At 43.2% G+C, this 17087-nt stretch overlaps 1 protein-coding gene across 1 annotated transcript in view; it reads left to right on the top strand.

Annotated features, from left to right (window-relative positions):
• The first annotated feature begins 6329 nt into the window (after positions 1-6329).
• The window catches only part of hacd4 (3-hydroxyacyl-CoA dehydratase 4), a 56028-nt gene continuing 45270 nt past the window's right edge, over positions 6330-17087 (top strand). Inside the window, exon 1 of the mRNA XM_070881062.1 lies at positions 6330-6442. Coding sequence (XP_070737163.1) covers positions 6375-6442 — 68 coding nt within the window. The 5' untranslated portion in view covers positions 6330-6374. The remainder of the gene's footprint in view (positions 6443-17087) is intronic.

Below are 17087 nucleotides of genomic sequence, written 5' to 3'. Positions count from 1 at the left end.
TTGCCGACTCGTAGGTTCTGCCCTGTACATTTCTGCTCACAAACACAGTTCCAATTAATTTATGAACATTGCTAGCACTTGTGTGCTGAGAGATTTGTTTGGTGTTATCACTGGTGGACATAAACGCCTGTGCTATCGCAATGGCCTTACTGAGGGTCGGTGTCTCTACAGTCAAAAATTTTCGTAGGATGGTCTCATGGCCAATGCCCAGTACAAAAAAGTCTCTGAGCATTTGCTCCAGGTAGCCATCAAACTCACATTGTCCTGCAAGTCACCTTAGCTCGGCGACGTAGCTCGCCACTTCCTGACCTTCAGATCGCTGGCACGTGTAGAACCGATACCTCGCCATCAGCACGCTCTCCCTTGGGTTAAGATGCTCCCAAATCAGTGTATACACAGTTCCTCATACGACTTATCTGTGGGTTTCACCGGAGCCAGAAGATTATTCATGAGGCTGTAGGTCGGTGCCCCCGCAGACTGTGAGGAGGACCGTTCTCCTTTTTTGCAGCGCTTCCTTCTCATTGGCTACAAAGTACTGGTCTAGCTGTTCGACATAGGCTTCTCAGTTCTCACCCTCCGAGAACTTCTCCAGGATGCCCACAGTTTGCTGCATCTTTGCGTTGGATTCGTATTCTCATCGCCAGTTATTGTGTTCCTAACACAGATGAGACTGCACACGGGGAGGTTAAAGTAACAGTGACCTCAGTCTTTAATAAGACACTCCAGAGCGAGGAACAGGCTTAGGGGCCAGCTTATACACAGTGCTCCCAAGGGATGCTGGGATCCCTTGGGACTTCAGGGGATGAGCTCCCTGGTGGCAGAACATGGGAGTGCATGCTTTACAGATACACAACAGGAAAGAGGGAGCAGGAAAGAGCAGCATACCAGAGAAGAATCAGCCTTTTGATGCCTAACTATGAGAGAGAAAATGTGCTGGATAGCCCTAGTGGAATGTCAGGCCGCTTTAGAAAATCTTTTTTTTACACTTGACCTTGACGGACACTGATCAACTAAAGGGCTGCCTAGCCGTTCCAGCTGCATTATGTGCCTCAGGCCTCCATTAAAAACCTTGTAGGCCTTTAATTTCCTAAATTACAACAGTCTATACACTTCAAAAGCACTTAATTGGCTGCAAAGCGCTTTGGGATGTCCAGTGGTCGTGAAAGGCGCTATATAAATGCCAGATAATTTGGGGAGTCAGCAATTGATGTGCTTCAGTGCATTGGTCACCAGCTGTTACATTATCAGTTCCCTATTTGTCTGGGAACTGTCAGGTTTCAAATGCCATTGATGGGTTTACTCATACGTTAAAGCCTCGTACATGTTTACTATGGAAAACCATGTAAAGGTAGACTTGGTCATATCTATGATGTGGTCAGGCCAAGCTATACATGCTTAACGTTTTTTAATTCATTCCTGCGATGTAGGCGTCACTAGCAAGGCCAGCACTTATTGCCCATCCCTAATTGCCCTTGAGAATGTGGTGGTGAGCTGCCTTCTTCAACTGCTGCAGTCCTTGTGGTGAAGGTACTCCCATAGTGCTGTTAGGATGGAGTTCCAAGATTTTGACTCAGTGACGATGAAGGAATGGCGATATATTTCCAAGTCAGGACGGTGTGTAACTTGGAAGGGAACGTGCATGTGATGGTGTTCCCATGTGCCTGCTGCACTTGTCCTTCTAGGTGGTAGAGTTCATGGGTTTGGGAGGTGCCGCCGAATAAGCCTTGGCGAGTTGCTGCAGTGCATCTTGTAGATGGTACACACTGCAGCCCCGGTAGGCCGGTGATGGAGGAGGTGAATGTTTAAGCTGGCGGCGGGTTGCTTTGTCCTGGATGGTATCAAGCTCCTTGAATGTTGCTGGAGCTGCACTAATCCAGGCAAGTGGAGAGTTTTCAATCGCATTCCTGAACTTGTGCCTTGTAGATGGTGGGAAGACTTTGGGGAGTCAGGAGGGGAGACACTCGCTGCAGAATACCCAGCCTCTGACCTGCTCTTGTAGCCACAGTATTTATGTTGGTTGAAACAAAATGGCGTTTGGAGACAATTTTTAGTGGATGAAAATTCTGGAGTAGAAATCCCCCTTCTGCACTCACCAGCTTGAGTGGACTGGCCCCCTCAAAAGGGTTCGGAATTTGCACGGAAAAAGAGGGCAATAATAATACAGCACTTTAGAAACATTGACGTGTGCACTCAGGAAATCTCCCATGTAGCCAGTGCATCCCTGCTTCACAGTCTGTGATTTATCACCCATCCACTTTAATGGAGGGAAAATCACAATCTGGTCAGCACAGAGGTGGGATTTCTGCCTCCAATCTTTTTAAAGTTGCTCCCACCTTCAAAATGGACTGAAGGAGCAAGGAGGAGGAAAGGAAGGAAAATATTCTAATGGCAAAAAATGGACTGGAAAAGATGTAATTAAATAGAAAATAATTTTTAAGTTTAAAAAAAAAGACAGATAGAGAAAGGAAAACAAAATAGAATGTGCAGAAAAGGCATGGCAGGATGAGCAGAATGAACATGTTTCAATGTTTCTACATTTAAGTTCTATATAGGTTTGTAGTACTCCGGCTTAATATTGGTATATTAAAGCTGATCGTAACATTTGAGTAACTTTTTTCTTGTAATAATTGATGGGGGGGTTTTCAAATGTCACAGGATGTGAACTAAAACATTACAAAACCATCCAGTTCAGAGAGATGGAATCTCTCAGCAGTGGCAGAAAAATATTAAAACATTAAATATTTTTCCAGGTTTTAGACAGCTTAAGCCATTCACTAAAAATTCTGAGCAAAGTGCATAGTGTAATTCTATAGATATAGAATGAAAACTACACATATAGATGCCACTTTGATCCAGTGAGGGAGATAAAGTAAAAGAAAATATACAATCTAAATAATTGGGACTACGGGAATTTAGGGAGGGAAGAATAAAGTTATTTGCATCTTAAGCAAGTTCATGGAGTGGTTTTTAAGTAGTATCACAAATACTATAGTCACAAAATTATGTAATGTAGGAGCACAATTCCACTTGAATTACAGTGGCTGGAGGTTGAGTAGGTTGGACCTCTACTCATTGGAATTCAGAAGAATGAGAGGTTATCTTATCGAAACATATAAGATTATGAGGGGGCTTGACAACGTGGATGCAGAGAGGATGTTTCCACTGATGGAGGAGACTAGAACTAGAGGCCACAATCTTAGAATAAGGGGCCGCCCATTTAAAACTGAGATGAGGAGGAATTTCTTTTCTCAGAGGGTTGTGGATCTGTGGAATTCACTACCTCAGAGAGCTGTGGAAGCTGGGACATTGAATAAATTTAAGACAGAAATAGACAGTTTCTTAAACGATCAGGGAATAAGGGGTTAGGGAGAGCGGGCAGGGAAGTGGAGCTGAGTCCATGATTGGATCAGCCATGATCGTATTAAATGGCGGAGCAGGCTCGAGGGGCCGTATAGCCTTCTCCTGCTCCTATTTCTTATGTTCTCATGTTTGGGTGAGAGGTGCTGTGTTGTGTGGCATGGAATAGCAGGGAAAGGAGCACCAATGACTAGAGGCTGCTTTCGGGTGGGACTTGGCAAGAAAATGTGTCCCTCAGCAGCTTCCTTTTCATCTACTCCCCAATCACTTGTGCTTCCCTCACCCACTTATTCACTTTATGTTCCTTTCTGATCAGAAACTGCTCGAAACTAAAGAAAATTATTCCATCAGTACAGCTGACTGAACTATACAGATTCATCCTGAAAAATGAGGTACACGGCGCAATCCAAATTTAGTTCAGCTTGTCACAGGCAATATTATGTCCAGGCCCAGGTTTTTGGGAGAGGCTGAAGCCTTCAAATGAAAACTTTAATGATGGTATTAAAAGACACTTCACTGATTATTGTAAAATATGCATTTTATCCTTTTTAACATTTTGTTTATACCCTTATTTTTAATTTTAGAAAATTCAGTTCCTGAGAAAAACATGGTGGATGAAAATTTTTGTCAGAATGCATTTTGCATAACTTGTGGGGAAAATATGTGTACCCTGCAGGATGGTCACTAAAACAATGGGTGCTATGTGGTAGGCAAGATGTGATAATTTTAACATTGATAATCTTATCACAGTGCCACTTGCAGGTGTTTGCAGGAAAATGTGAACATTATTCAATGGGATTTCCCACAAGAGCAGGTTTACATAGGAGTTTTCAGCCCGCATACTGAATTTACTATATATAAATATATGGCACATCCTCCATTTGCCAGCAAAATGGAGAGGACCTCCCCTCTTCATTTGTGGCTCATGGAAATTGGGAGAAATTTCCAAATTTTTGGTCTTGCATTTATTGTACAGCAAAATCCTAGGTTTGGGATTGAAGACAAGTGCATTATACAATAACAAAACAAATAATGAACTGTAACAGATAGCAAAAAGTGTCCATTCACTAATATCACAGTCACTTCTTTTGTTATTTGTAATGTACTTGTTTTATTCACTAAGAGGAAATGAAAATAATAAAGCTGTGCAATGGAGCAAGTCTCACATAAGGTTTTAGCCTACAAACATTCTGATAGGATGCAGGTTCAAAGTTTATTTTATTCCTTCAATGCAGGAACTTATATCTTATTACAAACTTGGTTGACTTTCCTTTTCAAATGTAAATCTGTAAAACTAAACCAATGGATTGAACAAAATTGTCGCCCTGCTTCAGACAGATGAAAATGACAGGCAGAAAAAGACCAACTGATCCATCAAGCCTGCCCCACAGTCATGATGCCAGGAGCATCATGACTAGACACGTTCTATCCCAACCCCCTCAATCCAACAGCCATGTAATCTTCGAGGAGAGACAAAAAAAGAAAAACACTTTGGCCAATAAGGTGAAAATTTTTTGGGGGAAACTTCCTGTCCCGCCCCCTCAGGCAATCATTACCTTCTACATAATGTGATCTCTGCCTCAGCCAAGAACCAGTCCAGTTCCCTCTTGCAAGTGTATAGAGAGTCAGTACTCATCACACCAGCCGGCAACACATTCCATAGGCACACTACTCTTTGGGAAATGGAAAACCACCTAACATCCACTTGAATGACATCCCATCCACCACCTTAAACAATCACTACCTCCACCACCGTGGCTGTAGTATGTAGCATCTACAAGATGCACTTCAGCAACTCGCCAATGCTTCTTCGGCAGCACCTCCCAAAACCGCAACCTCTACCACCTAGAAGGACAAGGGCAGCAGGCGCATGGGAACACCATCACTTGCATGTTCCCCTCCAAGTTACACACCATCCTGATTTGGAAATATATCGCTGATCCTTCATCGTCGCTGGGTCAAAGTCCTGGAACTCCCTCCCTAACAGCACTGTGGGAATACCTTCACCACAAGGACTGCAGCGGTTGAAGGCGGCGGCTCACCACCACCTTCTCAAGGGCAGTTAGGGATGGGCAATAAATGCTGTAGGAGGTGGGTGGAGTGGCTTGACCCATCCATCTCTGCGGAGGTGTGTGTGGGGGGCCTGACCCATCCACCTCCATGGCACGAACCTGGTATTGCAGTACTTCCAGGAACGGTGCTTGGGCTCTAGGCCTTTTGGCTAAGAGCATTGGCGCAGGGTGATCCTTGATGTGTGCAAGGTGACCTGTGGCGTTTGTGATCTGACAAAGAATTGGAAAGATTGGCAACGAATAAAAAAAAATGCTGGACTTGCCAGCGACGCCCACATCCCAGGAACGAATAAAACAAAATCTAGCCTATTCCTACTTTTGGTTAATTTAAATGTACGTCCTCATGTCCTCCCAATCTGTCAAATTGAAATAATCTATCTATACGCATGCAATACAGCCCTTCCATTATGTTATAGATCTCTATCAGGTCGCTTCTGTCTCTTGCTATAAATACACTTAGCTCTTGAAGCTTATCTGATTAACTAAGGCTATTTAAGCCAAGGAACCATCTTATAGCTCACCGCTGAATCATTTGCAAGACTATAATATCACCCACTATGCCACTTTCTGTCAAAATACAACTGTATTTAATTTTCAGCAAAATAAGTTGTTTCTGGAAAAGTAAGTATTTGTCATTTTCAAATAAACAGCACACCATGATTAAAACAAACGTGTTTTGCAACGGAAATTGTTTGAAAATATTAAATTTCTTTTCACTGGCTTAAGTTAATAATAGGGGCTTTTGCTCTTCTGCTATTTCCTCTACGTGTGTATATTTTTACAAATCAACCGTCTCGCCAGATCGCCAGTTTGCCGTTAGTTCTTGTCCTGGAACAAGATACTATCCATACATGCGAGTCCTGACGTCAGGCTTCCTGCAAAAGTGTGAGCTGCTGGAACTTCCTCAGCAGCTTCAGTGGAAAGCTGACTTTCAAGTGGAGCCTGATGAAACCCAAACCCAGCCCGCAAATGCCTGAGAACCAGAAATCGGCAAAGAACCCAGCCCGGACAAGGTAAATACCGAGCGTCTGTCCGGCACTGCGGCACAGCTCGTTGCTGTTGGCTCAGCTCGCCACATCTTTGGGTTTACTGCAATCTTTGTTCATTTTCTGTTGTTATTTCTGGAAGAAAAACATTGATGGGGGGGAGGGGGGCGGTGGCGTGGAGTTGATCCGATGTGGAAATGTCAGTAACACACTTCCTGTAACTGACGAGATCAGGAAAAGGGAGTAGAACAGATAGACGGGAATGAAGAGGCGGCAGGGCAGCCAGGATTTTGAGAGCTTAAGCAAAATGCTCAATACAAAAAGTATCATTGCAAGAAAATCATTTCAGTGAGGGGGCTCACATGACATCAGCCACAAGGGCAAAGCTGGAGCGATTTGTCACCTGAACCCCAAGATTAAACAAGGTTCTCTTGTAATCACTTCATTCCCTTTCACGTTTTGCAAGGGTGAAACCTCATGTCAGAGCCCAAATCACGTTATACATGGACATGGGATTCAACACTGTACAAGATTACTACCCCAAATGTACAATTTTTAAAAAGGCCAATATCAAGGGAACGAGGAAAATATCACAACCTGGAAGACAGAAAGACGTATATCCATCTAGCACCTTATCACATGGCTTTTCACGCATGAATTATTTTGAAATATGCAAGCAAATTAAGTTATGTTGTACGCTGTGAGGTCCCACAGACGGCAATGAGATGTTTTTTTGATGTTGGTTGAGGGAGGGACGTTGGACATTGGGACAAATCCTTGTCTGCTTCAGATAATGACACATCTAATGTCCATCTGAAGTTTAGGTAGATGGAGGCTCAATTTAATGTGTCAGCCAAACAGTAGCACCTCGAATAGTGTAGCACTAAAATGTCAGTCTAAGTTATATGTCCATGAGTAAACCTTATAGTTTAGAGGCATGAGTGCTGGTGATGCAAATTCATTCTACTTTCTGATTCTGTTTCGACCCCTTTCTCACACTGCCATTCTTCATTCTGCTACAAAAGCTCTTTTCAGCTGGCTGTGTGAGTCTAAACCATTACCCTGGCACCTCTCTCCAGTGTGACAGAAAAGAATGGGAATTTATCATATTGGGAATATTTCAAAATCAGACTATTAGCCACCACCCCAGCCGCGCCCCCCGCCCCCAACCCCAGAATTGTCATTTCACACATTGTCCCTCAAACTAAAGTTTGATTGCCTGAGTGTAAAGAAAACTCCAATCCACACACATTCTGGGCTGTCCGTTCCCTGCTCATCTTGTCCCTAAGTAGATATTTAGGCCTCTGTGAAGAGTTCTTCCACGTAATTTACCTGTTTCTAAGTTCACACTGATGGGCACTGTGAGAATTTGGGGTTCTTTTGTTGTTTTGCTTTAATGAGTCAGCTAAGTTTGCAAACGTTTAATGGACAGGAAATCCTGGTAGCATGCCCAGCGAGCACGATTCAGCACTGTGAATTTGGACAATTAACCCCATTGTTCAATTTTGGTCACTGAACCTTATCAGTATCTTGCTGTATCCTTTTGTTTCTGTATATTATTTCAACTATAAATACATTTTACCAAGTAGCGTAGCCTGTAGCGTATGTATTGGTCTGACAGCATGATATTTCCTGCCTTCAGAAGTAATGGGGGGATATGGTGGGCATTCCACGTATTTCTCTGTGAGTGACATAACACGATTAGGAATTCATTGTTAAACTTGAGTACGCCAACACTTACATGGCAGAGAATAATGATGGAGGTTTTGCTTTATAAGGGACTGATGCTGTCAAAGCTACGAACATGAATAGAACTGTTGGAAAAGTGTTTGAACAAAGATATGTAATTTAGCACTGTCATTGTGGGAAATCATAAGAATAGCTGCTGCAGTAAGCACATACAAATATACAAATAGGATTGAGAAAAGACCATCAGGCCCATCAATACTCATCCTATTTAATTAGCATCTTCTGCACCATTCTCTCCAATCGTTAATAATGTTAATTCCTGGGGCAAGCAAAAAAGAGAAAAAAAACCTGTGACAATTTCAGGAATAACGTCGATAAATTCCTCCCCGTCTCTCTTAAGCAAGCAAGCGACTATGTTTATGGTACATCATGAGACATATGCAACTAACCTCTGCATCCCCATTATGCGCCAGTGCCCATAGGAACATAGACTGTACAGGATCAGAAAAGAACATTTCTATTTGTTGGCCTGGTCTCAAAGATCACAGAGGCACTTGCTGCAGCTCCTGTGCTGCTGCTAAGGCAGCCTGGCCCTAGCTTTTTTCTGCCAGATCTGCAGACATCTGAGGGCTGGCAGGAAGGCACACACATGGTACCTCCCATTAGAGGCATGACGTATGTCACCATCTGTAGCCATCTCCTAGTTTCCCTTCTCTTTCTGGCCCAACTACCCGGCTGTTAGGCTCATGCCATGGTTGGAAGCCTGAGAAGCACAATACGGCAGTACACTCCACAAGTTATAGAACCACTACTAATGTTAAGACTTCCACTCTTAAGCTCTTCATATTTTCCTCTCTGGCAAAAGACAAAGAAAGGCTCTTTTTACACTTTGGAATGTTTTATTATTGTTGGTTTTTTTACACCTTAAATTTCACTGAAACTCCCCTTTTCCAGGTTCGAACCTTACTGTCCAATAAAGAAGGATTAACTGGGCAATGTGGGTCCCTTTCAATCTGCCAATAAATTTTGACTGACATATATCAGAAATGATGTATGGTCAAAATCTTGCATAAGAAATCAGAACATCCTGGCCACTATATTACAAGTTGTAAACACATAACTTCTCTCATCAGGTAAACAACAAAAAAAGGATTTTTTTTCCACATGTGAAGATTCCAACAACAATGGATGATATTTTAGAATGAAATCATAATTCCAATACAAATAATGTTAAAAATGACATTAAAGAATTAGAACCAGAACTGTATCAAAAAGAAAACAATCCAGCATTGTCAGAACATTCTTAACATCCATAGCAAGTTAAACACAGCTAAAGCCAGAAGCTGGCTTTCATGGTGTAATAAGACTTTCTCTGCAGACCCACTTGATTAGTTTTTGCAAACAAAAGGATTCATCTGTTAACTTGTGTTGGCTGGGAGAGAGTTTTATGGTACTTTATGGCTCCAGGGCTGCTTCCCCACATAGGTTTATGGTGTGCAGAATAATCTTTTGTCCTGCTTTCCCAGGATGCAATGTTAACTTTTCAGATTTACCAGAATTCCATATTGTGCTTTAATAGCTCACTATGCGATAGCTTCCCATGATTTAGAAACATAGACATAGAAAATAGGTGCAGGAGTAGGCCATTCGGCCCATCGAGCCTGCACTGCCATTCAATGAGTTCATGGCTGAACATGCAACTTCAGTACCCCATTCCTGCTTTCTCGCCATACCCCTTGATCCCTCTAGTAGTAAGGACTACATCTAACTCCTTTTTGAATATATTTAGTGAATTGGCCTCAACAACTTTCTGTGGTAAAGAATTCCACAGGTTCACCACTCTCTGGGTGAAGAAGTTTCTCCTCATCTCAGTCCTAAATGGCTTAGCCCTTATCCTTAGACTGTGATCCCTGGTTCTGGACTTCCCCAACATTGGGAACATTCTTCCTGCATCTAATCTGTCTAAACCCATCAGAATTTTAAACGTTTCTATGAGATCTCCTCTCATTCTTCTGAACTCCAGTGAATACAAGCCCAGTTGATCCAGTCTTTCTTGATATGTCAGTCCCGCCATCCCGGGAATCAGTCTGGTGAACCTTCGCTGCACTCCCTCAATAGCAAGAATGTCCTTCCTCAAGTTAGGAGACCAAAACTGTACACAATACTCCAGGTGTGGCCTCACCAAGGCCCTGTACAACTGTAGTAACACCTCCCTGCCCCTGTACTCAAATTCCTTCGCTATGAAGGCCAACATGCCATTTGCCTTCTTAACTGCCTGCTGTACCTGCATGCCAACCTTCAATGACTGATGTACCATGACACCCACGTCTCGTTGCACCTCCCCTTTTCCTAATCTGTCACCATTCAGATAATAGTCTGTCTCTCTGTTTTTACCACCAAAGTGGATAACCTCACATTTATCCTTCTTCTGCCATGCATTTGCCCACTCACCTAACCTATCCAAGTCACTCTGCAGCCTCTTAGCTTCCTCCTCACAGCTCACACAGCCACCCAGCTTAGTGTAATCTGCAAACTTGGAGATATTACATTCAATTACTTCGTCTAAATCATTAATGTATTTTGTAAATAGCTGGGGTCCCAGCACTGAACCTTGCGGCACCCCACTAGTCACTGCCTGGCATTCTGAAAAGGACCGATTTATTCCCACTCTTCGCTTCTGGTCTGCCAACCAGTTCTCTATCCACGTCAATACATTACCCCCAATACCATGTGCTTTAATCTTTCACACTAATCTTGTGTGGGACCTTGTCAAAAGCCTTTTGAAAGTCCAAATACACCACATCCACTGGTTCTCCCTTATCCACTCTACTAGTTACATCCCCAAAAAACTCTAGAAGATTTGTCAAGCATGATTTCCCTTTCATAAATCCATGCTGACTTGGACCAATCCTGTCACCGCTTTCCAAATACACTGCTATTATATCTTTAATAATTGATTCCAGTATTTTCCCCACCACCGATGTCAGGCTAACCGGTCTATAATTCCATGTGTTCTCTCCCTCCTTTTTTAAAATGTGGGGTTACATTAGCTACTTTCCAATCCATAGGTACTAATCCAGAATCCATGGAATTTTGGAAAATGACCATCAATGCATCTACTACTTCGAGAGCCACTTCCTTAAGTACTCTGGGATGCAGACTATCAGGCCCTGGGGATTTATCGGCCTTCAGTCCCATCAGTTTCCCTAACACCATTTCCTGACTAATAAGGATTTCCCTCAGTTCCTCCTTCTCGCTAGACCCTCGGTCACCTAGTAATTTCGGGAGGTTATTCGTGTCTTCCTTAGTGAAGACAGAACACAAGTATTTGTTCAATTGATCTGCCATTTCCTTGTTCCCCATTATGAATTCACCTGACTCTGACTGCAAGAGACCTACATTCGTCTTCACTAATCTTTTTCTCTTCACATATCTATAGAAGCTTTTGCAGTCAGTTTTTATGTTCCCTGCAAGCTTACTCTCATACTCTATTTTCCCCCTCCTAATTAAACCCTTAGTCGTCCTCTGCTGAATTCTAAATTTCTCCCAGTCCTCAGGTTTGCTGCTTTTTCTGGCCAATTTATATGCCTCTTCCTTGGATTTAAAATTATCCTTAATTTCCCTTGTTAGCCACGGTTGAGCCAGCTTTCCTGTTTTATTTTTATGCCAGACAGGGATGTATAATAGTTGTAAATTCATCCAGGTGATCTTTAAATGTTTGCCATTGCCTATCCACCGTCAACCCTTTAAGTATTATTCGCCAGTCTATCCTAGCCAAATCACGTCTCATACCATCAGAATTTCCCTTCTTTAAGTTCAGGGCCCTAGTCTCTGAATTAACTGTGGCGCTCTCCATCTTAATGAAGAATTCTACCATATTATGGTAACTCTTCCCCAAGGGGCAAAGCATGACCAGATTGCTAATTAATCCTCTCTCATTACCAACACCTAGTCTAGGTTGGCCTGCTCTCTAGTTGGTTCCTCGACATATTGGTCTAGAAAACCATTCCTTATACACTCCAGGAAATCCTCCTCCACGGCATTGCTACCAGTTTGGTTAGCATAATCAATATGTAGGTTAAAGTCACCCATGATAACTGCTGTACCCTTATTGCAAACGTCCCTAATTTCCTGTTTGATGCCATCCCCAACCTCCCTACTACTGTTTGGTGGTCTGTACACAACTCCAACTAACGTTTTCTGCCCTTTGGTGTTTCACAGCTCTACCCATATAGATTCCACATCATCCAAGCTAATGTCCTTCCTTACTATTGTGTTAACCTCCACTTTAACCAGCAATGCTACCCCACCTCCTTTTCCTTTTATTCTATCCTTCCATTGCAGCAAAACTCGAAAGGGGCAAAGTGTGTTAGAAAGACAATCCTGAAGGCTCTGTGCCTCAATGCGAGGAGTATTCGGAATAAGGTGGACGAATTAACTGTGCAGATGTAATTGGGTGTGGTGTAATTGGCATCACGGAGACTTGGCTCCAGGGTGACCAAGGCTGGGAACTCAACATTCAGGGGTATTCAACATTTAAGAAGGATAGACAGAAAGGAAAAGAAGGCGGGGTGCCATTGCTGGTGAAGGAGGAAATTAATGCAATCGTAAGAAAGGACATTAGCTTGGATGATGTGGAATCGGTATGGGTGGAGCTGCGGAATACCAAGGGGCAGAAAATGCTAGTGGGAGTTGTGTACAGACCACCAAACAGTAGTAGTAAGGTTGGGGACAGCATCAAACAAGAAATTAGGGATGCATGCAATAAAGGTACAGCAGTTACTTTAATCTACATATTGATTGGGCTAACCAAACTGGTAGCAATGCGGTGAAGGAGGATTTCCTGGAGTGTATTACGGATTGTTTTCTAGACCAATATGTCGAGGAACCAACCAGGGAGCTGGCCATCCTAGACTGGGTGATGTGTAATGAGAAAAGACTAATTAGCAATCTTGTTGTGCGAGACCCCTTGGGGAAGAGTGACCATAACATGGTAGAATTCTTTATTAGGATGGAGAGTGACACAGTTAATTCAGAAACTAGGGTCCTGAACTTAAGGAAAGGTAACTTCGATGGTTTGAGGCGTGAATTGGCTAGAATAGACTGGCAAATGATACTTAAAGGGTTGACGGTGGATAGGCAATGGCAAACATTTAAAGACCATGTGGATGAACTCCAGCCATTGTACATCCCTGTCTGGTGTAAAAATAAAACGGGAAAGGTGGCTCAACCGTGGCTAACAGGGAAATTAAGGATAGTGTTAAATGCAAGGAAGAGGCATATAAATTAGTCGGAAAAAGCAGCAGACCTGAGGACTGGGAGAAATTTAGAATTCAGCAGAGGAGGACAAAGGGTTTAATTAAGAGGGGGAAAATAGAGTCCGAGAAAAAACTTGCCGGGAACATAAAAACTGACTGCAAAAGCTTCTATAGATATGTGAAGAGAAAAAAATTAGTGAAGACAAACGTAGGTCCCTTGCAGTCGGATTCAGGTGAATTTATAATGGGGAACAAGGAAATGGCAGACCAATTGCACAAATACTTTGGTTCGGTCTTCACGAAGGAAGACACAAATAACCTTCAGATAGTACTAGGGGACCGAGGGTCTAGTGAGAAGGAGGAACTGAAGGATATCCTTATTAGGCGGGAAATTGTGTTCGGAAATTGATGGGATTGAAGGCCGAGAAATCTCCCTGGGCCTGATAGTCTGCAACCCGGAGTACTTAAGGAAGTGGCCCTAGAAATAGTGGATGCATTGGTGACCATTTTCCAACAGTCTATCGACTCAGGATCAGTGCCTATGGACTGGAGGGTAGCTAATATTCTACCACTTTTTAAAAAGGGAGGGAGAGAGAAAGTGGGTAATTATAGACCGGTTAGCCTGACATCAATGGTGGGAAAAATGTTAGAATCAATTATAAAGGATGAAATAGCAGAGCATTTGGAAAGCAGTGACAGGATCGGTCCATGTCAGCTTGTAATTATGAAGGGGAAATCATGCTTGATAAATCTTCTGGAATTTTTTGAGGATGTAACTAATAGAGTGGACAAGGGAGAACCAGTGGATGTGGTATATTTGGACTTTCAAAAGGCTTTTGACAAGGTCCCACATAAGAGATTGGTGTGCAAAATCAAAGCACATGGTATTGGAGGTAATATACTGACGTGGATAGAGAACTGGTTGGCAGACAGAAAGCAGAGAGTTGGGATAAACGGGTCCTTTTCAGAATGGCAGGCAGTGACTAGTGGAGTGCCGCAGGGCTCAGTGCTAGGACCCCATCTCTTTACAATATTCTTCAGTGATTTGGATGAAGGAATTGAGTGCAATATCTTCAAGTTTGCAGATGACACTAAACTGGGTGGCGGTGTGAGCTGTGAGGGGGACGCTAAGAGGCTGCAGGGTGACTTAGACAGGTTAGGTGAGTGGGCAAATGCATGGCCGGTGCAGTATAATGTGGATAAATGTGAGGTTATCCACTTTGGGGGCAAAAACGCAAAGACAGAATATTATCTGAATGGTGGCAGATTAGGAAAAGGGGAGATGCAACGAGACCTGGGTGTCATAGTTCATCAGTCATTGAAAGTTGGCATACAGGTACAGCAGGTGGTGAAGAAGGTAAATGGTATGTTGGCCTTCATGGCTAGGGGATTTAAGTATAGGAGCAGGGAGTTCTTACTGGAGTTGTACAGGGCCTTGGTGAGGCCTCACCTGGAATATTGTGTTCAGTTTTGGTCTCCTAATCTGAGGAAGGACGTTCTTGCTATTGAGGAAGTGCAGCGAAGGTTCACCAGACTGATTCCCGGGATGGCAGGACTGACATATGAGGAGAGACTGGATCAACTGGGCCTTTATACATTGGAGTTTATAAGAATGAGAGGAGATCTCATAGAAACATACAAGATTCTGATAGGACGGGACAGGTTAGATGCGGGTAGACTGTTCCCGATGTTGGGAAAGTCCAGAATCAGGGGACACAATCTTAGGATAAGGGGTAGGCCATTTAGGACTGAGATGAGGAGGAACTTCTTCACTCTAGAGAGTTGTTAACCTGTGGAATTCCCTACCGCAGAGATTTGTTGATGCCAGTTCATTGGATATGTTCAAGAGGGAGTTAGATATGGCCCTTACGGCTAAGGGGTTCAAGGGGTATGGAGAGAAAGCAGGAAAGGGGTACTGAGGGAATGATCAGCCATGATCTTATCGAATGGTGGTGCAGCCTCGAAGGGCCGAATGGCCTACTCCTGCACCTATTTTCTATGTTTCTATGTTTAACGCTACCCCACCTCCTTTTCCTTCCTGTCTATCCTTCCTGAATATTGAATACCCCTGGATGTTGAGTTCCCAGCCTTGGTTACCCTGGAACCATGTCTCCATAATCACAATTGCAGGGTTACGGACCAAGAGCTGATAAGTGGGATTAGCCTGGATAACCTCTTGTTGGCTGGTGCAGATACAATGGTAAGTACTTCAGGGAATCGAATATGGCCAGAGTGATCTCCTGGACTAGTTTTGATCACCTGGATGGGTTGGAGAAGAATTTTCCCAGATTTATTTCCCCAATTGGCCTGGGTTTTTAATCTGGTTTTTGCCTCTCCCAGGAGATCGCATGGCTCCGGAGTGTAAAATGTTGCAATGCATGGGGTATCACAGTTGTGTGGGACAGACTGGTTGAGCCAGATGCTTTCTGCCATTGTTCAATGGTTTATATGTAACCTTCAGGGCTGCTGACCAAGGGCCATGTGGCTCTTTGTCGGCCAGCGCGGACACGATGGGCCGAAATGGCCTCCGTCTGCGCTGTAGATTTCTATGTTTCTATTGCATACGAAGATGGAGAATGACAAGTGTAAAACAGCACAAATGAATGCCGGAACTTCAAACGCCTCCTTTGCCAAGGTTCTTCTTTGATAGTTTCATTTTCTGGCGGCTTTCCGGGAGGGCTACAGTTTTTGTGGGTCAGTAAATCAATGGGTGAAACCTTGTGGAACAAGCTTTTATTTCAAAACTGAACAACTGTACAAAACGCAAATCCCTCAGTTGATTCACAGCAAATAAAAAAAAACATAGAAACATAGAAAACATAGAAAATAGGTGCAGGAGTAGGCCATTTGGCCCTTCGAGCCTGCACCGCCATTCAATGAGATCATGGCTGAACATGCAACTTCAGTACCCCATTCCTGCTTTCTCGCCATACCCCTTGATCCCCAAGGGGTATCCAAAAGAGCATTAGAGTGGCTAGAACTTGTGCCCTTAAAGAAAAATGGTGGAACTAACAAATCTAGAGCCCCTTGGATGTCTAGGTTCATACAGGGTAGGATAAAGAAAAAAATGGAGGCTTATGACAGATACCAAAGGCTAAATGCTTCGGAATCTTTAGAGTCTAGAAAGTGCAAAGGCGCAATTAAAAAGGATATTAGCAAAGCAAAGAGAGAGCATTAAAAATTCTTGGCACGTAAAATCAAGGAAAACCCAAAGATGTTTTATAAATATATTAAGAGTAAGAGGATAACTAAAGAAAGGGTCGGGCCTATTAGAGATCTTAAGGGTAATCTGTGTGTGGAGGCAGGAGACGTCGGTAGGGTTCTCAATGAATACTTTGCATCTGTTTTCACAAAGGAGTGGGGCGAAGCAGACACTGTTATCGGGAGGAGGAGTGTGAAATATTAGGTGAACTAAACATAGTGAGGGAGGAAGTATCAAGGGGTTTAGCAGCTTTGAAAGTGGATAAATCCCCGGGCCCAGATGAAATGTATCCCAGGCTGTTAAGTGAAGCAAAAGAGGAAATAGCTGAGGTCCTGACCATCATTTTCCAATCCTCTCTGGCTTTAGGTATGGTGCCGGAGGACTGGAGGACTGCTAATGTGGTACCTTTGTTTAAAAAGGGAGAAAGGGATAAACAGAGTAATTACAGGCTGGTCAGCCTAATCTCAGTGGTGGGGAAATTATTGGAAAGAATTCTGAGGGACAGGATAAATCATCATATAGA

Source organism: Pristiophorus japonicus, chromosome 1, assembly GCF_044704955.1.
Source record: "Pristiophorus japonicus isolate sPriJap1 chromosome 1, sPriJap1.hap1, whole genome shotgun sequence".
NCBI lineage: Eukaryota > Metazoa > Chordata > Chondrichthyes > Pristiophoridae > Pristiophorus > Pristiophorus japonicus.
This window is presented reverse-complemented; position numbering and strand designations above follow the sequence as displayed.